Below are 19251 nucleotides of genomic sequence, written 5' to 3'. Positions count from 1 at the left end.
TCAGAACTGTGGCAGGGAGACTGGCAATAGCAGACTAATTCTGCAATTAGCCGTGACTATACCGAGACGAGATGGGCTGCGGCTTGTTGCGGGTTAGGAATACATCCTAGCCCGGCCTGCAGTGAGGATTCGGAGCACGGCAGCACTGATGGTGTAAAGGTAGGGGCGTTTGAGGAGCAGTAAGGAGAAGCTGTGTATCATGCACGCAGCGAGGAAGCCTCCACAGAGAATCGAGCATGGGTGATGAGTGCAGCACCACTTCGCGCGACCAGAGAGGTGCTTCCAAGGGCCGCTTGTTAGGCGGCGCCGGCGGTGATGGAACTGCGATATGGAGCCGGGGGCGAGCGGTTTACTGTGCTCGCTGTACTGATCAAAAATTACAAAAATGAGGAAAGGGACGAAGACTGTGGTGTGGCAATTGAGGGAGAGAAAAGGTTGAGACGTGTTGCAAGCAAGTGGAAGGCGACGTGGTGTGTTTGTGGGGAAGCAGCGGCCATGGGCAAAGCAATCAGGCAACAAGGCATGCGCCAAGGCGGCCGTGGTCGGGCCGGATGAGGGTTGCGGAGCCCCAAGCGCCGCACGGTCGGCAGAAACGCTGCTCTTTCTCTTCTCTTGCGCGCTCCTGTCCTGACGCGCCGCCACCTACCGCCGTTTGCTGTGCCACCGGCTCACGCGCCGGCAACTCCTCGCTTGCCGGAAGCCATTCCTCGCCCCCGGCCATGCCTCCGCCCCCACTCCATCGCTCCTCTCAGGCACCGTCAAACCTCGGATGCACGCGGCTATTCACAATTACCGAATCCAATCCTGTGCATGACCTCAGACCTCAACCACCTCAAGCAGCCTGCTCTTTTCGTGATCCAACTCCCCGCATTATTGTCCCCTGTTCCAGTTTCGTTTCCAACCACGGGCGCAGCGACGCCACCATCCCAAAGCATCCCGTGCTCCGACGGTAAACAACCTCTAATTCCACCTCGACTGCAACATGACTGCCAGTCAAGACGGTCTCCCTGCTACTCACCGCGCTGCGGTCGTCGTGGTATGCCATTCGTGACCGCCAGGAGAGCACAGCTCCGGCACACCACTAACCACTTTTGTCTGCCCACAGAAGCAGGGCAACGAGCCTCATTTCGAGGTCCAGGACCTGCCGCTCCCGGCTCCCGGCCCCAACGACGTCCTCGTCCGCCTGACTGCCTCGGGCGTGTGCGGCACCGACTTCGCCCTAGCCTCTGGCGAATTGGGCCCTGTGCGACCCATATTGGGCCACGAGGGCATCGGCCGCGTCGTCAAGCTCGGCTCGTCTCTGTCCGAGGCCCAAGTCCGTCTGGGGCAGCGCGTGGGCGTCGCTTGGCTGCGCGATGTGTGCGGCGAATGCGCCATGTGCATGCATGAGAGCGGAGAGACGCGCTGCTACGCCGCCGTCCAGTCCGGACGGAAGGTCGACGGCACCTTCGCAGAGTACACGGTCGTGCCGGCCCGCTACCTCATGAGACTGCCTGAAAAGCTCTCAGACGAGCAGGTAGCCCCTATTCTGTGCGGCGGCCTAACCATCTACAAGGCCCTTAAGATCTGTGGTGCCATTCCCGGCAGTTTCGTCGCTATCCCTGGGGCCGGTGGAGGTGTCGGTGCGCTTGGAATTCAGTATGCGAAAGCCATGGGGTTCCGCGTCGTTGCAGTGGATGCCGGCGAGCAAAAAAGGGAGTATTGCTCGAGCCTGGGCGCGGAGGCGTACATTGATGTGACGAAGGCGTCGGACGTGGCAGCGGCTGTGAAGGAGGCAACGGAGGGTCGTGGAGCATCAGCGGTTCTTGTGACGGCAGGAAGCGGTGCTGCATATCAATCCTCGCTCGGCATGCTGGCGCCGTTCGGCACCATGGTTTGCATTGGCATCCCTCCCCCCTCGCAGACTATGAACCTCCATCCGCTGAGCTTTATCGACCACGGCTATCGAATTATTGGATCCGCAGTGGGAACGCGCGGCGACGTGCTCGAGGCCTTGGAATTTGTGGATCGGCAACAGGTCACGCCTATCGTGCAGACGGCCAGGCTAGAGGACTTAACCGAGATGGCCAAGAAGAGCGCATCCGGACAGGTGGGTGACAGCCCGTCTCTGAGATCTCTCCCTTCGGCTCCAGCTGACAGTTTGGTCGGTTCAGGTTACCGGCAAGTACGTTATCAAGATGTAGACACATTCAAGATGCAACGAAGACGTTTGACGACTGCTTGGCGCCGCTTCTCCGTGATGCTCATGCGACGCACACAGCAGTCGTAGCCGCGAGGCTGACTTTGGCCGGGTCCAATTGCGCCTTGTGATGCGCGCTGCGAAGCTTCGCCTTGGGCTTGTGGGCAGATGAGCGGGTCTCGGCAGCACGACATGCAGCAATCAACCTCTCAGTGCGACAACTTGCGCGTCGAGGAGCGTGCATCTTGCGTGCATCTTCTCCGAACTAAAAGTCTTGCAACACGACAAGCTCACATAAGACTGGGCCGGCGGGGATTGGTGTTGTTCATCACGACCCACAGATGTTGCAGAGGAGGACCTGGGGACGCTTTGGCGCCGTCTCACATCCGGGCGATCGCTCTCGCCGCACGGGGCCCCGCGCCACTCACACTTTGCACATTTGCATTGCCAGCCGCGCTGCCGGCCCGGGAAGCGCTTGGCAAGAGGCTGCGAGCCGCCAAAGGGTGCGTCGTGAGTGGTTGGGAGGGCGGTCAAGCCTCAGGCCACCCCGCCAAGCTCCAAGCATCGACTCGGGACGCGTCTTCTCCGCTCGCGCTAGTGTCTCCGAGCGCCCGCTGCCATGCTTCCATGCAGATGCTGTTGTTGGAACAGTAACAGCCAAGAAGGGGATGCCGGTGCCCAGGATCTGCATAGCCGCGTCTCAAGATGTGCTAGGCCCGCACACCAACCGAGCCTAGTCGATACCGATCGGCCCAGTCTGCTGCGTTGCATGTCGAAAACCGGCGACCCCGCCCAAAAAAAAGAAGCTTCAACGCCTGCTGGGCCCGCCTATTCCTATACGCGGATTGACGCGGCTGCAGTCCGCGCCGTGGCCCCTACGCCCACCTGCTGCACTCCACACACGCCCTCTGTCACGAGCATCCTTGGTAATCAACACCATAGCCGATAGTCGTTTAGAAATATCAGCTTGCGTCAAGGTGCTGGCGCGCTTCATAAAGGAAACGCATCACTCGCTCGGATCAAAAGCTTCCATCGGATGCACTCCTCCCGGCTGAGTTGACCTGCACCCTCCCTTCTTTCCACCCTTTTTATACCTTCCTTTTCGGCTAATGACAGCTTGAGTCTGTCCCTTTGACCCTTTCCCTTCTCTCCCTTCTCGTTGTACTACCAGCAGCTGGTGCTGCTCTTTTGATCTTTTCCCCCTTACCCTTTACCACCGCGGCCTGGAGCCCTAATACCATTCTTTCACCATGTCCGACACCGAGCAGCGTCCGCAGTGCGGCAGCGAGCCCGGTTCTGGCGGAGAATACGACCTTGGCATTCATGTCGTCGCTCTTTGTGAGTACCCACCAGTGCCGTCACCAAGGGGTTTGCTAACGCCTCCCAGTCCTTGTCGTCTTTGCTAGTATTAGCGGTATGCAATATACCCGCGATACTGAAACCCCGCTCGAGCCACATCTAACGCACAGACAGGAGCCGCATTTCCAGTTGTGGCAAAGAAGTTCCCTAAGCTGAAGATCCCTCCCAAGGCCTTCTTCTTCTGCAAACACTTCGGTACTGGCGTCCTGATTGCCACCGCCTTCGTTCACGTACGTGTACTCTGCCTCCGCACTGTTGAGGTTTTGATCTTGAACCTTTGACGTGACTGTGATTTGGTTGGTGTTGGTGAAATGAAAGAAAGCTAATCAACTACTCTAAACCAATCAGTTGCTCCCTACTGCCTTCGCATCGCTTAATGACCCATGCCTCCCGCCGCTCTTCACCGACGACTACCCTGCTCTGCCTGGTGTGATCATGATGGGCTCCCTATTCTGCCTGTTCGTGCTTGAGATGTGGCTCAACTCGAAGATGGGCGGGCACAGCCACGGCGGCCCCACTGGGGCCGGCATCAATGCCCCGGCTCACGTCCACGGCCCCGCCCAGACCAAGAAGGAGGGCCTCACCTCTGCCCAGCCAGCACGCCCGCTCCGTGAGCCGCTGGAGCCGATCAGCCGGACGGACTCCGAGGAAAGTTTCGACAAGTCATACGCCTGGGATGAGGCCAAGCAGGCCTACGTCCGCGAGAGAGAGTAAGCCTGACTTCCTGCTCCTTTCACACCCTGCCCCCTTCGCAAGGATGCTGACGCCCAAGCTAGGGATGAGCTCGCCATGGGTAACCAACAGCCCTCGGAGATGCCCTCCTGGTTCGTTGCCTTCTACTCTCAGTACGTCCGCCAGCGCGACGAGATGCTCGACATCATCGACCGCCGCATGGCCTCGACGCTGCCGAGCTACGAGAACAAGCAAGCCTCGGCGACAGACCAGGAAGTCTCCTTCTTCGACGCCGACGACCACGACCTCGAGGAGGGCGGCGAGGGCGCCGTCGACCCGATGGTGCTGAAGCGCATGTCTCTCAACATCACCATCCTCGAGGGTGGTATCCTGTTCCACTCGGTCTTCGTCGGCATCACTGTATCCGCCACCGTCGACGGCTTCATCGTCCTGCTCATCGCCATCATGTTCCATCAGACGTTCGAAGGTCTGGGTCTGGGTAGCCGTATCGCCGCTGTGCCGTATCCCAAGGGCTCGTACAAGCCATGGTTGCTCGTTGTCGCGTTCGGCACGACGGCGCCGTTCGGTCAGGCCATCGGCTTGCTGGCGCGCAACTCGTTCGACATCAACAGCGCGTTTGGTCTGATCATGGTGGGCGCGTTCAACGCGATTAGTTCCGGCCTGCTAATCTACGCGGCATTGGTGGACTTGCTGGCGGAGGATTTCCTGTCTGAGGAGGCGCAGGCCTTGATGAGCAAGAAGGACAAGACCTGGGCGTTCATTTTCGTTCTTATGGGCGGTAAGTCTCATTCTCCCTCATTCGGAAAACAGGATGCTAATTTGATTTTCTACAGCTGCCGGTATGTCCATCGTCGGTGCCTTCGCTTAGACCAGGAGCTTGGGCAAACACAGACCAGAACCTCTCCTATCTCTTTTTTTCATGAGCCGCGATAGGAACTCGGAAAACACATGAACCGAGGATGCAGTGCATCCTCATGGTACATGTTGGTGGCGGCCGTCGAATAGCCAACCAGTCTTTCGTCACCAAGCCATTCCGTTGTCTCTGAACGCGAACACCACATGCAAAGCACTTCCGATACCCCTCTCGTTCTGCACACCCAAGGAAACAAGGGAGTAGAGGTTAGAGGTGCTTTGTCAACGAAATGAACTTTCCTTAACGCTTGAACACGTGTATAATTATATATTTCATGAGAACAAAACCTCGATCTTCGGGATATGCAGAAGGGGGTGATTCTGGACTAGCCAAGTAGAGACCTCGTCTAACGGCCCACTTGGCCTTCGCCGGTCTTGAATCTGCTGGATTCCTTGTACCTCCTCCACATTCCTGAAATCTCTCCTTTAGATACAAAAGCACCGTATGACGGGCAAATATACTACAATAACGCTTCACGATACCACTTTCAATCTCAACCGAACTTCTATGATGCAGGCGAAGTGCGCAAGCCAAGTCTTTTCCGGTTGACCCTTCTCCCTATGCGCGTGCATGATGCCGACCCTGTTACGCGCTGATGAAATGTGATTATACTCGCATACCGTGTCTGAGTCTGGATCAGGGACTCCTTCATTCGTTGCTTACGGTCTTGGCAGCCCTCCAAAAAAAGACCATCTGGAATCGTCGCAGCCAGTCTACACGACAGGCAACCTGCGTAAGCATTGTGGCCAAGACAAGCCAAGAGTCGTCTGATACGGCAGGATTACTCTATTGCCAAGGTCCAGCCGTCCCTTGGTCAGAATAATTTGGTAAAGGCATCCCTCTGGTACAAGCGGCGTGTGAGAAAGCGGGCCAATCGGCGACTTGACATGGATTGCCCGCATTTCATTCGTCGGAAGTAAAGCTTGTTTGAGACAAGACATTCATTCATTTAAACGCCTCCGTACGGTGACTACGGAGAAGAAGAAAGGGAATTGGAGAAAGTGTATTGCCAAGCAGCACGCCATTCATTGCAAGACGCTGATGTAACGCTTCAGGCCTGGGGCGAAGGGTGGTGTTCTCAATCCGCAAATGCCGACACAAAGCTTCCATGACCTGCGAACGTCAAGTACATACCTAGGCAGATGTAGAACCTCGGCATTTCATCTCATCTTTCGCGGAGGCTGGGCTGGCTGGCGTGTGAAAGGGTCATACGGAAGAAGTCTGCTTAATCGATTCTTCGTATTAAACGCTGTTAACCCTTTTCAGTAGTGTCTTCAGCGCAGCATTGCAGGCACTATGACGTAACAACAACCACACAAATTGCGCGAGAACTTCAACGCGACAGCAGAAACTTCCACCACCCATCCTGAAAGATGCAGATGATTCCGAAGCTATCTTGCTCTTCAGCTATCGTTCCTGCGAACAATGTCTCCTTTACTTGAGATTCCGTCCCGAAAACAGATTGAGCTAATGATGGACGCCGGCTCCTCTCATTTGCCTCGGTCGACATCGCTTTGGCAGCCACAGGCGCGCTACTCAAGACCACCGACTCCATCACGTTGCCAATCCAGACACCACCGTACGCGCGAGTGCCAGTCACAGCCAGCTCGCTCACACCAGATCGTTCCTTGATCGATGGGTCAAATGGTCCCGGGCATTAGCGACCGCAGAAACATCAAAAGCACCGCACGCCCCCGAGCCCGAAGACTGCTTGAGTCCCGTGCCTCACAATAACCGCGTCGGAGTCCTGTGTCGATGAGGGTGTGTGGACGGGATGAGGCTTTCGACCGCTACATCGACGGCTACAGGAGCCTTCTGACGTGTTTTGGGCGCGGGCGGGTCACCGGAACGCTTTCAAGCAGCGGAAAAGTGTCCGGAACATCCCGGACTGGCCGCTGGTGGGTAATGGCAACGTTGGGTTTGGCAATGTGCTGCACGTCGATCTGTGCTTTGGATCTGAGCAGTGTTGAGCAGAATTCGCGGCCTGTCTACGACGTCTGGATTTAGATCGTTGCGGTGTTTACGAATCTGGGTGGTTGCGCCCCTTCGCAGTGAAAGATCCAGCAACAACTTTGGGATGTCGGTCTGCGGTGTTTGGACGAAAAAGCGCTCACGCGTCCGTGCCAACGTCCATCAAGCACACCATCTTCTGGGACTTGCATGTTTGCTCCCGGGTGAGCTAAAAATAAGAAATAAAACAGGACCATTGAAAAGGGGTTGGTATGAGGGATTTTAATCATTTGAGACGATAGGAAGTAATGGTCTGGATCTCGTTAGGGGCCTCGACTATCTGCTCGATTCGAGACAGACAAGAGCTAAACACAGCCCCTAAGTTAAGAAAGGGCAAGGCGTGCAGATGCAACTGCATCATTTCTGGAGCAGATTTTCCAGAGTTCAGTTCAACGTCTCTATTCAAAGCATCTAACTTGTGCTGCACTCTTTAGCTGACCTTGATTGCCTTGAGACCTTTGTCAGTCTTATATCCTGCTCTCAAAATCGCAGAATTTGGTGCATTGGACTGCAGTAGCAGTGATAGAAAGAAGCAAAATGAGGCAAAGATTGTGGTAGGACCAAATGGCTCTCATAGGGGCTGCGGGAGAGCTTCGTATTTAATGTGTGATCTACGACGGGAGTTGCGAGCCGAGCCTTCGCTAAGCCTTACGAAATGACGATGGGAATCCTTCTGCGCTTGAATAAGTAGCGCATCTGATCTGCCTTGACTCAGGAGCATGTGTTGGTCAGAGTTCACGCTCGATTCGGGAAGCACATCGCACAGGGAACTGAAGTAATTTTCTGGAGATACTACACCGGCGGGCCTTCGTCCGGACGAATGCTCATGCTCGCTCTCTGCGGCAGTCACTGTTGCGGTCTTTCTTGGGCTCCCTCCGATAGCGGCGTCGAAATGCCGTGCAACTTGTGTTGTTGCATCATGCTCATGATGATCTGTAGATATTATGTAGGGTTGGGAGAAGGCGACATGGAGTGAGTCGACGTCATAAGACGGTCCTTCGATCCAACCAATCAGAACTGCAGCGCGCCGCACTTGCCCGGCGACAGTATGCATGTAAGCATCGGACAGCCCACATTCCCGTATGGACTGTAATTGGAACGTGGTTGCTTGCACCTGCATTCCGTCTACGTGAAATTTGAAAGAATGGCACCATGCAACGAAACATGGCAAGAGTATAGAGCCATGTTCGTCTGACCGGGACATGCAGCGGCCGTCACTATCACTTCACCCTCCGCTTTTGTTATCAGCTTCGGTGTGATTCTGCAGGCATGAGCAATGGGTTCCCATCATCAATGAGAAGACAGTTGCATGATTCCCCTCCATAAGCGCCCACCAGGGCGGAGCCGTTGGTATTCATATGCCCCGCTCCCGTGCGAGAGAAGTCCGACTACCGAGGCTACTCCACTGTTCCGTTGGCCCATCCAGGACGCCGATGCAAGGCATTCCATCCACCAGGATCTCCCTAAAGTGTGGGCCGGCTGGAGTGAAACAGCGTCTACACAGCCATGCGTCTTTTTTCGTCATGGCCCCTCGATCGGGTGCGGGCCGACCCTTGCGCCTCACGTCGGGATGCACGGAACCCGAGCAATCAAGCTCAATTCACGGGCTTGGGAGGCTTGGCTCGACTCCTTTCGAGCAAATCAGGGCCGTCGTGATTTGCCTAGGGCGCTCTGGATGACGTGTCGGGGCGCTCAGGGATGGCTGTCCACAGTTCGACGCCAGCCCATCGACCGTGCCCAGGACAATCTCCACTTCTGGATCTCAGAGCTTGGTTGTCAAGCGATATGGAAAGATAAGGCCAATTCTTTTGGCGAAAAAGGGGACCCAAGCGAAGTTCGATCACCAGCCAGGGCCTGCGAGAACAACACCACAGAGATCCCCTACCCGCTCCCGATCAGCCACCTATCCCCGAGCTCATTCCGAACCGCAACGACCCCGGCGGGTACCTGCTGCAGACCATGGGTAGCTTCCGTGAAACAACGCGTGCGATTGTATGCTCCCCCCTTTACCTGCCCGAGCACGAACGCCGAACCCGTACTCCATTGTTCCAGCACTGCGGATTCTCGAAAATGTCTCAACCGGGAGAACTGATGGTGCTTGCAGCTTTCACTACACGCACGGAGAAAACACGGGCTGAGGAGCATACAACCAGCCAGAGCGCTGTCCGGCGCGACTTTGTATAAAAGCGCAGGATGTCTGCGAAGCTCAACCCTCATCAACAACCACAGCAAACGCCCGGTCTTCCATCGTTCTCAAGCCACCTCAAGCCAGTCCATTCCATCTAATTCTTCAACCATGGGTTCCATCTCGGAAAGCTACTCTGGAGGCCTTTCTCCCTTCGCCGACAGACTCATCACCCGTCGTGTTGACGAGCTGGCGGCTTCCTCACCATTCCGCACCTGGGTCTCCGTCCCTCAAACAAATGAGATTGACGGCCAATGGCGGGACATCACTTTCCACGAGCTTGCCCAGGCCGTCGACGGAATGGCAAGATGGATTGAGAAGACCATTGGCGCAGGGACCGCTAGGGAGACCGTGGCATATCTTGGGTAGGGTCTAGTTCCAACGTATGAGAGGATCGGAATCTAACGGGGTGGCAGTATCAACGACGTGAGATATACGGTGGTCATCCTGGCCATGATCAAGGCCAACCGCAAGGTAGGTGGCTCCCCATGGCGACGCGTCAGCAATCACTGACGGCTGGGCGCAGGCACTTCTCCCGTCGCTGCGCAACTCGGACGACGGACAGATCAACCTGATCCAGCGCACCGAGTGCAAGCACTACCTGTACACGGACGGCGTGGACAAGAACCTCAAGGCGTTCCGCGAGCACCCGGAGCTGTCGGGGCACCAGATCCCGAGCTTCGACGAGATGATCCTCGAGGGCGCCAAGAGGCCTTACCGCAACGTCGCGGTGGAGAAGCGGCCGTACTCGCAATCCGAGGCGGTGCTGGTGCTGCACACGTCGGGCAGTACCGGGCTGCCCAAGCCCATCTACATCACCAACGGCTGGCTGGCGACGCTCGACCACCAGCGCTTCATGGACGCGCCGCGCGGCCGGCTCAACACGCTGGCGACGTACATGACAACCAACAAGCCGCTGTTCACGATGCTGCCCTTCTTCCACACCATGGGCATCATCACCATCCTCAAGTCCATCTACTGCGGGCCGCTGATCCTGCCGCCGCCGGGACGCATGCCGACGGCGGAGATGGCCATGGACATGCTGCGGCTGAAGAAGCCGTGGTCGGGCCTGTTCGCGCCGTCGGTGCTCGAGGACATCTCGGAGACGCCGCACGGGCTGGAGGCGCTGGCGACCATGGAGTACGTCTTCTTCGCAGGAGCGCCGCTGGCCAAGGAGGCGGGCGACCGCATCACGCAGGTGACGCGGCTGACGTCGATGATCGGCTCGACCGAGGCGTGCTTCCTGCAGAGCCTGATCAACCGCGACCCCAGCGACTGGCAGTACTTCGAGTGGTCGCCCTACTCGGGCGTGGTCATGGAGGACGCGGGCGAGGGCGAGGGCCTGTGCGAGTGCGTCGTCAAGCCGCTGGCCGACCCGCGCTACCTGGGCGTCTTCTACACCTTCCCTGACATTGCCGAGTGGCGCACCAAGGACCTGTTCGAGGCGCACCCGACCAAGGCCGGCCTGTGGCGCTACAAGGGCCGCCGCGACGACGTGCTGGTGCTGAGCAACGGCGAGAAGTTCAACCCCGTCAGCTTCGAGAAGACGGTCGAGAACCACGTCCTGGTGCGCGGCGCGCTCGTCGTGGGCCAGAGCCGGTTCCAGCCCGCGCTGCTGATCGAGCCGGACTGGGAGAGGGTTGATGCGGCGGGCAAGCAGGACCTAGCGCAGCTACTGGAGGAAGTGTGGCCGGCGGTGGAGACGGCCAACCGCGACGCGCCCGCCCACGCCCAGGTGTGGAAGAACAAGATCGCCTTCACCAAGCGCGACAAGCCCTTCCTGCGCGCCGCCAAGGGCTCCATCCAGCGCCGCGCGACCGTGGCCACGTACGACGCCGAGATCGACGCGCTGTACCTCAACGAGGGCCAGGCCTTCACCGAGCAGCTGGGCGCCTTCGACCGCGACGCCGACGTCGACACCACCAAGCAGTTCCTGCGCACCGCCTTCCGGCTCGTCATCACCAACTTCGCCAACAACCCGCACGCCACCGACGATGCCGACATCTTCGACCTGGGCGCCGACTCGCTGCAGGCCATGGCCCTGGCCAGCGCTCTCTCGTCGGCCGTCAAGGCCTCTGACCACGGCGTCGGCAGCCGCGACGCCGCCGTCGTCCCGCGCGACATCTACGCCCACCCCACCGTGAACAAGCTGGCCCACGCCCTCGTCGCTAAGCTGTCGGCCACCGACGACGGCCAGAAGCTGCCCGAGCTGGCCCGCGAGACGGCCATGGCCGAGATGGTGGCTAAGTACACCGAGACGCTGCCCAACACGTCTTCGGCGGCCCACCTGCCGCCCATGCCCGCCCGCCACACGGTCGTGCTGACGGGCTCGACGGGCGCGCTGGGCAACTTCATCCTGCAGGAGCTCATCGCCTCGCCCGACGTCGAGCGCGTCTACTGCCTCAACCGCTCCGACCCCGCCACCGCCGCCGCCCGCCAGGCCCAGTCCTTCGCCGAGCGCGGCGAGCCTGCCGACTTCGACCACGTCACCTTCCTCAAGACCGACTTCAGCCAGCCGCTCTTCGCCCTGTCCCGCGCCGACTACGACGCCATGGCCGCGGCCGCCACGCTCTTCATCCACAACGCCTGGGCCGTCGACTTCAACCACGCCCTCGCCTCGTACGAGCCCACGCACGTGTCGGGCGTGCGCCGCGTCGTCGACTTCTCGCTCGCGTCGGCGCACCGCGCCCACGTCGCCTTCATCTCGTCGGTCGCGTCGGTCGGCAACCACCCGCAGCTGCACCCGGGCGCCGGCCCCGTGCCCGAGGCCTTCTTCGCCGACGACGCGACGCCGCTGCCGCAGGGCTACGGCGAGTCGAAGCACGTGGCGGGCCGCATCCTCGCCGAGGCGGCGCGCCGCGCGGGCGTGCCGGCCAGCATCGTGCGCTGCGGGCAGCTGGGCGGCCCTCGCGGCCGCGGCGTGTGGAACCGCCACGAGTGGCTGCCCAGCCTGGTCCGCACCAGCGTCAGCATGGGCAAGGTGCCCGCCCACCTCGGCAACTCGGACCTCGTCGACTGGGTGCCCATGGACGCCGCCGGCCGCACCGTCGTCGAGGTGTCGCTGGCCAAGGTGCGCGAGCACGAGCGCATCGTCGAGGGCGAGGTGGACAGGCTCGACGTCTTCCACGTGCAGAACCCGCGGGCCGCGCGCTGGGAGGAGCTGGTGCCCGTCATCCGCGAGTGGTACGGCGCCCGCGGCAGGGTGGTCGAGGCGGTCGACTTTGACGAGTGGCTGGACGAGCTGAGGCGCGTGCCGCTGACGGACGCGGACCAGGTGGCCAGGAAGCCCGGCGTCAAGCTGATTGACTTTTACGACGGCCTGAAGATGGAGGGCGGCGCGCTGCCGCCGATGGCGACGACGCACACGCAGTCGATGAGCCCGTGCCTGCAGGAGCTGAAGGCGGTCGATGGGAAGCTGTTCGAGAACTGGATGGAGCAGTGGCAATTCTAACGTGCGAACGATGAAGAGATGGTAGTTGGACTATAGAATGGAGCAATTAGACTGGAGCATTTAGACCGGAAGGCGTTTTTTGGGAACATCGATAGACTACTGAAGATCGTTAATTGGATTTCAAAAGTTCAACGCTCAAGTGGAAGATCTGCTGTGCGGGTCGTTTTGCGATAGCATGTAACTACCTATGGAAGGCTACGACCGAAACAATCGCGGCTGCATCATTTTTCGGATAGTCCACGGCCTCAGTTAACGACACGAGTGCTCAAAAGTCCTTATTCAGAGACACCGCTAACCAAAAGGAGCAACACGCGGCAGTTCTCCACCCTCATGTGTCCACCCCGAAGTTGACCCGCTCTAATAACCAACGCGATACTGGGGATAAATCACGCTATCATAATCACAAAAAGTGAGTCCCGCTGCGGAAATAGAGCTCACTTATCTTCTCCGATGCCACCATATACATTTAGGGAGGCTTTGCCGACCATCCCACTTCTGATACCATTTTCTTGGTTCTTGCGTGAATTTGAATGGGCCGTCAAGACAAGCAATGATAATGAGGGCCTCTTCAAACTATAAAATCTCTACAATAGTGCCACGTGCAGGCAGGACATCTAACTGCTGCCAACTTGACCATGGCCGGCACAGCAGAAGGAAACGGTCGGCCGCCGGGCGCCTTGCGCAAGTTCTATCGCGGAACAATCTTCCAGGCAGTGATTCTCGGCCTCATCAGTTTCACCCAGCCTGGGATATGGACTGCTCTCAACAGTAAGCGTTTCGGTGTCGGCCAAGATGGCACGCAACTGACCAATTGCAGATCTCGGCGCCGGTGGACAGGCAGAGCCATACGTTGTCAACGCCGCCAATGTCATCACTTTCGTGTAGGTCTCCTACGCCCCTTTCCCGGAGGAAATGGAAGATACTATCGGTTCGAGGTACAGAATTGCTAAGTCCTCGAGCCAGGGTAATGGTGTTCTTCTCCCCGCTTGCCAGCATTGTCGGAAACATCATCGGCATGCGCTGGGTGGTGTTCATCGGCTGCATCGGCTACGTGCCGTATTCCGCAGCACTGTACTGCAACTCGGTATGGGGAACGCAATGGTTCCTAATCTTCGGCTCCGTCACCTGCGGCCTCTCCGTACGTTGACGCCCCCCAATTCGACAAGCCCACCAGCACAACACTGACAAGCCACAGGCCGCAGCACTATGGCCAGCCGAAGCAGCAATCGGCGTCGGCTACCCTGAAGTCCAACGACGCGGAATGTGCAGTAAGAGAGAACCCCCGCCGCCCCCTCTCCCTACCATCTGACCTTCCTTCCCACCCCGCAGTCAGCATCTGGATGGCGCTCAACAAACTCGGCTCCATCATCGGCACCGCCATCCAACTCGCCCTCAACGCGCAGGGCTCGCATACGGGCGCCATCGCCCCGCGCACCTACCTCGTCCTCGTCGCCCTGCAATGCCTCGGGCTCCCGCTCGCACTGCTCCTCTCCCCGCCGCACAAGCTGCTGCGGGCCGACGGGACGCATCCGACCTTTTCGGCCGCCAACAAGGGCTTCAAGACGCAAGCGCGCGCGCTCGGCCGCGTCGTGCGGCGCCGCGAGGTGGCGCTGCTGGTGCCGGCCTTCGTCGCCGCGCAGTGGGGCGCCACGTACCAGGGCAACTACCTGGCGGCGTACTTCACGGTGCGCGCGCGCGCGCTGGCCGGCTTCCTGATCGCCGTCGTCGGCGCCCTGGTCAACGTGCTGACGGGCTGGTGGCTGGACGCGCGGCGCGTGCGGCGCTCGGCGCAGGCGCGCTGGAGCTGGTTCGCGGCGCTGGCCCTGTTCACCGCCACGTGGGCGTGGAATCTCGTCGTGCAGGCGCGCTGGGCGCGGAAGAGCCCGCCCGAGATCGATTGGGGGAGTGGGGACTTCGGCGTCGGGGTGGGCATCTATATCATTTACAGGTATGTGCTTGTGTTTCCGCTGTCGATGTGATGCTATGATTCGACTTATACGTCCAAAAAAAGGGGGGGAAAGACCGGCTGACGAGTGTGGATATGTAGGATTTCGTATGAGATTATTGGCGTTTGGCTGTACTGGGCGCTGGGCTCGTTCGATACTGAGGCCGACACGATCGCGCTGTCCATGGGCGTGTTGCGTTCGGCCGAGTCGCTGGGCCAGGCGTTTGCGTATGCGGTCGGGTCGGTCCGGAGTGCGTCGTTGATGACGAATCTCATTGTGGCGGTTGTCACCTTTTACGTTGCGGTGCCCTTCACGACTTGGGCTGCTTTTTTGGTGCAGGACAGGGCGCCCGGGGAGGGCAAAACGGAAGGTGGCGAGGATGGAGTTGCACCCCCTGACTCGGAGGTAGAAGGTGTGCAAGTAGGAGTTTTGGCGAAGTCGTAAACTGTGTTGGGTGATAGCAATCCTTCTGGGCTTTACTGGGGGATGAGACTTACTTAGCATGCCTTACACTGGCACTGAAGGTTATGAGAAGATCGATGATCTGCAATTATGCTTCACCAGGAACTGCGCTATTAGTCAAGTCTTCAGCCTCCAAACTAGTATTTCAGATTGATCGAAGACCTGAACCAGCATCCTGTCTTCGGTGCTTCCACTTCTCACGCCAAGGTCCCTTGTACACCATTCGTAGAACCTCAATCTTCACCTGCCCCTTTGCTTTGCATGACTAAGGCGTACATGTCTTTGTCCTCGGTATCTTCCAATCTCACTCCTTCCAACCTCACAGCAAGGCGCCGTTCAATTCGCCAAGCTTCCATCAATACGATATCCACGAAACACTTACTCACAACCAATGGATGTCTCGTGGCACCGGAGCGACAACGTACAGAAATCTTTCTTCATGATCTAATGTCTAGATGAGCGTCACCTCTAAAGCCGTATTTCCCTTCGTTTATTGATGTCTTACCCATGTTACCCCAATCCTTCACGGGCAGGAACATGCAAACCAACCAAAAGCTGAGAAGAAAAGCCATAGACTCAAAGGGAATCCCTCAGCTCGGTGCAAATCGTCGTAAAAAAAAAAACATTATGATAAATGTATTCCCAACCCATCTCTTCTATTCATCTCATCTCCATCCGACCAAAAAAGGAATTAAGCCCCGTCCCCGGGAGCCATCACTCCAAACCCTCCAAAATGCCAACTAACCAATCCAATCTTCTTTCTCCTCATCATCGCCTTCATATCCCTCGAGGACCCCACCCACCTGCTCCGAAAACCTACACCTCATCCTCACTACCCCACTCAATCCCCTCATCGACGCCACCCTCGCCCCAACTCCCCAGCCCGTCCCTTACTACGACACTTCGTCACAACCATCCACTTCCGACGAGAAACCTATCCACCTAAGCCTCCGTCGTCAACGCTGGCCGGCATCCACGATTTCACCGCGAACATCGGCCGCGGGGCATAGCGCCACGGCGGGCGGACGGGAAAACCGAAAACCGCGGTGGGGTTCCGGGGCGGAGGAGGTCGCGCGGCGTTGGGAGAGATATGGAAGAGTTGCGTAATAACCGTCAAAGTTCATTTCGCCCCCCTCCTTTTCCGCTTCGCTTTTTACGCATCCGTGATGAACGGGGACGAAAATGGCAATTGACGGCGGCGGGGGTGTTCTGATGGCCGGATCCGGGGACGGCGTGGAGAAAGTCGACAGGACGGCGTGGGGTGACGTCACGTCTGAGTGAGCAGTTTGCTGTTCCTTCGGTTTCTCTGGGCCTGGAGAGTCTCGTGCGTACGGCGTGCTGGCTGGACGGTGGGCAGTGTCGTTGGTACAACGGGAGAGTGCGATCGTATTGCGACGTGGTATGCGACGGCGATAAGAGCGCTGCGGTGCAACAGGGCACTGTCGGGAAATACCTCCAGGACGCGGCGGATTTTCTTGTGGAGAGGGCGTCACAGGTGCAACCTTCGTAAGAGGAAGAAGAAAAAAACAGAACAATCCAAATCTAGGGGTATCATGTAGCTTTTGATCAAATGGGAACGGTGGAGTTGAATCCAAGAGATGCGTCATCCTCCGGGTCCATGCACTGGCAGTCAGTCAGGTCACCGCCCCTCCTCGTGCGGCTCAGCAGCGTGGGACACCTCCACGCAATCTCCTCGGTCGAGCACTGCATCACCACGGACCACAGTCGCTCCATGGTATATCCGAATCGGGGGGCATTGAGCGAATCCTCTCGGCCGTTGAGCCACGGCTCCTTGTGTGCCCAGCTGTCCGGGTCCGTCATTGCTGTCTTCAGGTCCTCGTACAACTCGCGCTCTACGGCCCGGATACGGGCCGCCGATACGATGAACTGCCCCTTGTACGAGAGGAGGATGTTCTTGCAAGCTTCTCCACCCACGCGTTTGCAAACATCGTTTAACAACGAACTGTCTTCGTACCAGCTCCAGCGGTCGCCACAGTTGGCCGTGTCACACGACTTTCCGCTGAAGCCAAGGCTGAGCATGCCAGTGTTCGGTGAATAGTAATCCTGGACACGGTTGAAGAATTCGCGCGGGTTGTGAACGTCGGCCTGAACGAAAAGCGTGTGCTTCGCAACGGAATCCCAGTTGATGAGTATGTGCTCGAGATACGTCTCGCCCTCGCGACCAACGTTCGGCAGGTGGATAACCTTGTATGCATTAGTAGCTTCCTGGAGCTCGGTGATGTTGGAAGGCCCCATGTCCTCCATTTTTGTGTAAAGGAACAGCCGCGGGGAACGCTCCGCGATGGCCGGGATAGCGGAAAGGCCCTCCATAATGGACGTAACGGCTTCGATAGGCTCCTTGTACATGCTGATGACAACGTCGAAACTGTGAGTGGGCTCATAAGCAAGATCGAGCTGGGCAATTGGTTCAGAAACGTCCGAGCTCGATACGAAATTGCAGGCCAGAAATCCGATCCAAGTAAGAATGATAACGGCATATGCAGCAATCGAGAGTACTGAAGGAGTATCAATCTTGCTCATCCATCTCTCATAATCAAAGCGGTCAGCTTCGGTCTCATTTCCGAGCAATCCTTGCGCGGGGCTGCTGTCATCATCATCCAAGCCCTCCGAGTCCAGGGACACTAGCGACGGCTGGAAGCGCTCAAGGTCGTACAAAGTCGTCTGGTACATGGTTCGATCCTGCTCCTCGGCTGGTCGAGGTCCGTTGATGATGCATACGACCGCAAGACAAAACGCGCCCGCTTGCAATACCGTTGCGTACGACCTCATGGTCAAGTAGGAGGATGCGAAACCAACAATGGCCGTGAAGCCGAAAGATGCCGACACCTGGGCGATCAAAACACGTTGTCTGCTTGTATCCGGCGAGAAATGGTCCTCGACGCTGATCGGTACGATGAATGAATCGCCAAAGAGAACAGCTGCTACAGTGGAGCCAACGTTGAGGCCAAGAACCATGGGGTCCACGTCGAGGATATGTTCTGCGGCTTTCAGTGTCTCCTCTATCCGGATGCACCAGATGAAGGTGATGAAAAATGAGACGGCGGCTGTAGTGATGAGAGAAGGAGATCTCCGACTAGAGAAAGACTCCATGAAGGATGGACGGGGACTCTTGCTAAATCCCATAGCCAGGCCTGTGAAAAGCATTGCCATCAATGTGCAGAAGATGCCCTGGGGACTCAAGCGGTATTCATCGTAAAGAATGACCGCACAGCACGCGGCCTGGAGGATGACTTCGAGGAACTTGATCCAGATGGATGATTGTTTGGTCGAAATGGTGGTCCAAATCTCACAGAAGAGGTAGGCGAAGGCCTGAGTAGCTGTCAGCCTAGTCCCCAACGACGACCGGAAACTTGAATCATACCGGCATGAGAGCCAAGGTGGAAAGGTTCACCCAATGAAGGATGGCCTGCATAAAGAGCGGGAGAGCGGCAGCGGCGCAGATGGCGGTCGGGAGGCCATGGTACCATCGCTCATCGGGATTAGATTCGCCGGTGTACTCGACGGTGGCCTGGAACCAACGTGGTGTCTGGTAGCGGGCTTTGATAGCGGAAGCAAACTTATGGCTGACCAGGATGGCCGACAAGACGAAGAGGTGAAGCAGAAGTAGATGAAGGGCTGGTAGAGTTAGCACTGCAGGGGACAAGCAGCAGGAGACGTCATACGAAAATCTGGAAGAGCAAATTAGTCATGTATCTACCGTGGAGGCAAGTGGGACACGTACGGTAGTTGAGTTCTATTAGTATAAATCTGCTCGAAAGTATGGATATAGAGGCAGAAAGCGTCCACAGGCTGGCAGAGTCAGTGGGGTTGCGGGAGTAGGTAGAGGCGGAATTCACCAACCTAACGGCCATCAGGCCGTGTGAGGGACGATTGAAATCGGCATTGCCCCGGTGATACATCTCGTCCCTCGACACAAAGGACACGAGGTGGTTGAGGAGGAGAGCCATCTCGGGACGCAGAGGTTTCGCGGCCGTGGAGGGCTAGGGCAGGTGCAGTGGAGAAGAAGCCGCGTCGGGTCGTCAGGCCGAAAAC

At 57.9% G+C, this 19251-nt stretch overlaps 5 protein-coding genes across 5 annotated transcripts; 4 read left to right on the top strand and 1 right to left on the bottom strand.

Annotated features, from left to right (window-relative positions):
* Positions 1-982: 982 nt before the first annotated feature.
* SLS55_007471 (putative secondary metabolism biosynthetic enzyme) lies at positions 983-2183 on the top strand (the record flags this gene model as incomplete). The annotated part of the gene is made up of 3 exons (XM_066778889.1): positions 983-1036; positions 1106-2089; positions 2154-2183. 3 exons carry the CDS (start codon positions 983-985, stop codon positions 2181-2183), a joined length of 1068 nt encoding a protein of 355 aa, XP_066631326.1.
* A 1246-nt stretch (positions 2184-3429) lies between these two features.
* On the top strand, positions 3430-5099 carry SLS55_007470 (uncharacterized protein; the record flags this gene model as incomplete). Its single annotated transcript, XM_066778888.1, has 6 exons — positions 3430-3517; positions 3567-3593; positions 3653-3768; positions 3887-4248; positions 4315-5009; positions 5065-5099. 6 exons carry the CDS (start codon positions 3430-3432, stop codon positions 5097-5099), a joined length of 1323 nt encoding a protein of 440 aa, XP_066631325.1.
* A 4351-nt stretch (positions 5100-9450) lies between these two features.
* Positions 9451-12790, top strand: SLS55_007469 (putative NRPS-like protein biosynthetic cluster; the record flags this gene model as incomplete). Its single annotated transcript, XM_066778887.1, has 3 exons — positions 9451-9704; positions 9756-9813; positions 9866-12790. The coding sequence occupies 3 exons, from the start codon at positions 9451-9453 to the stop codon at positions 12788-12790; spliced, it is 3237 nt and encodes a 1078-aa protein (XP_066631324.1).
* A 1261-nt stretch (positions 12791-14051) lies between these two features.
* Positions 14052-14769, top strand: SLS55_007468 (uncharacterized protein; the record flags this gene model as incomplete). The annotated part of the gene is made up of 2 exons (XM_066778886.1): positions 14052-14058; positions 14120-14769. The coding sequence occupies 2 exons, from the start codon at positions 14052-14054 to the stop codon at positions 14767-14769; spliced, it is 657 nt and encodes a 218-aa protein (XP_066631323.1).
* Positions 14770-16764: 1995 nt separating this feature from the next.
* SLS55_007467 (uncharacterized protein) lies at positions 16765-19166 on the bottom strand (the record flags this gene model as incomplete). The annotated part of the gene is made up of 5 exons (XM_066778885.1): positions 16765-18528; positions 18581-18834; positions 18882-18887; positions 18941-19008; positions 19060-19166. 5 exons carry the CDS (start codon positions 19164-19166, stop codon positions 16765-16767), a joined length of 2199 nt encoding a protein of 732 aa, XP_066631322.1.
* Between the last annotated feature and the right edge of the window lie 85 nt (positions 19167-19251).

This window comes from Diplodia seriata (assembly GCF_021436955.1).
Source record: "Diplodia seriata strain FDS-637 chromosome Unknown scaffold_7, whole genome shotgun sequence".
Classification (NCBI taxonomy): Eukaryota; Fungi; Ascomycota; class Dothideomycetes; order Botryosphaeriales; family Botryosphaeriaceae; genus Diplodia; species Diplodia seriata.
This window is presented reverse-complemented; position numbering and strand designations above follow the sequence as displayed.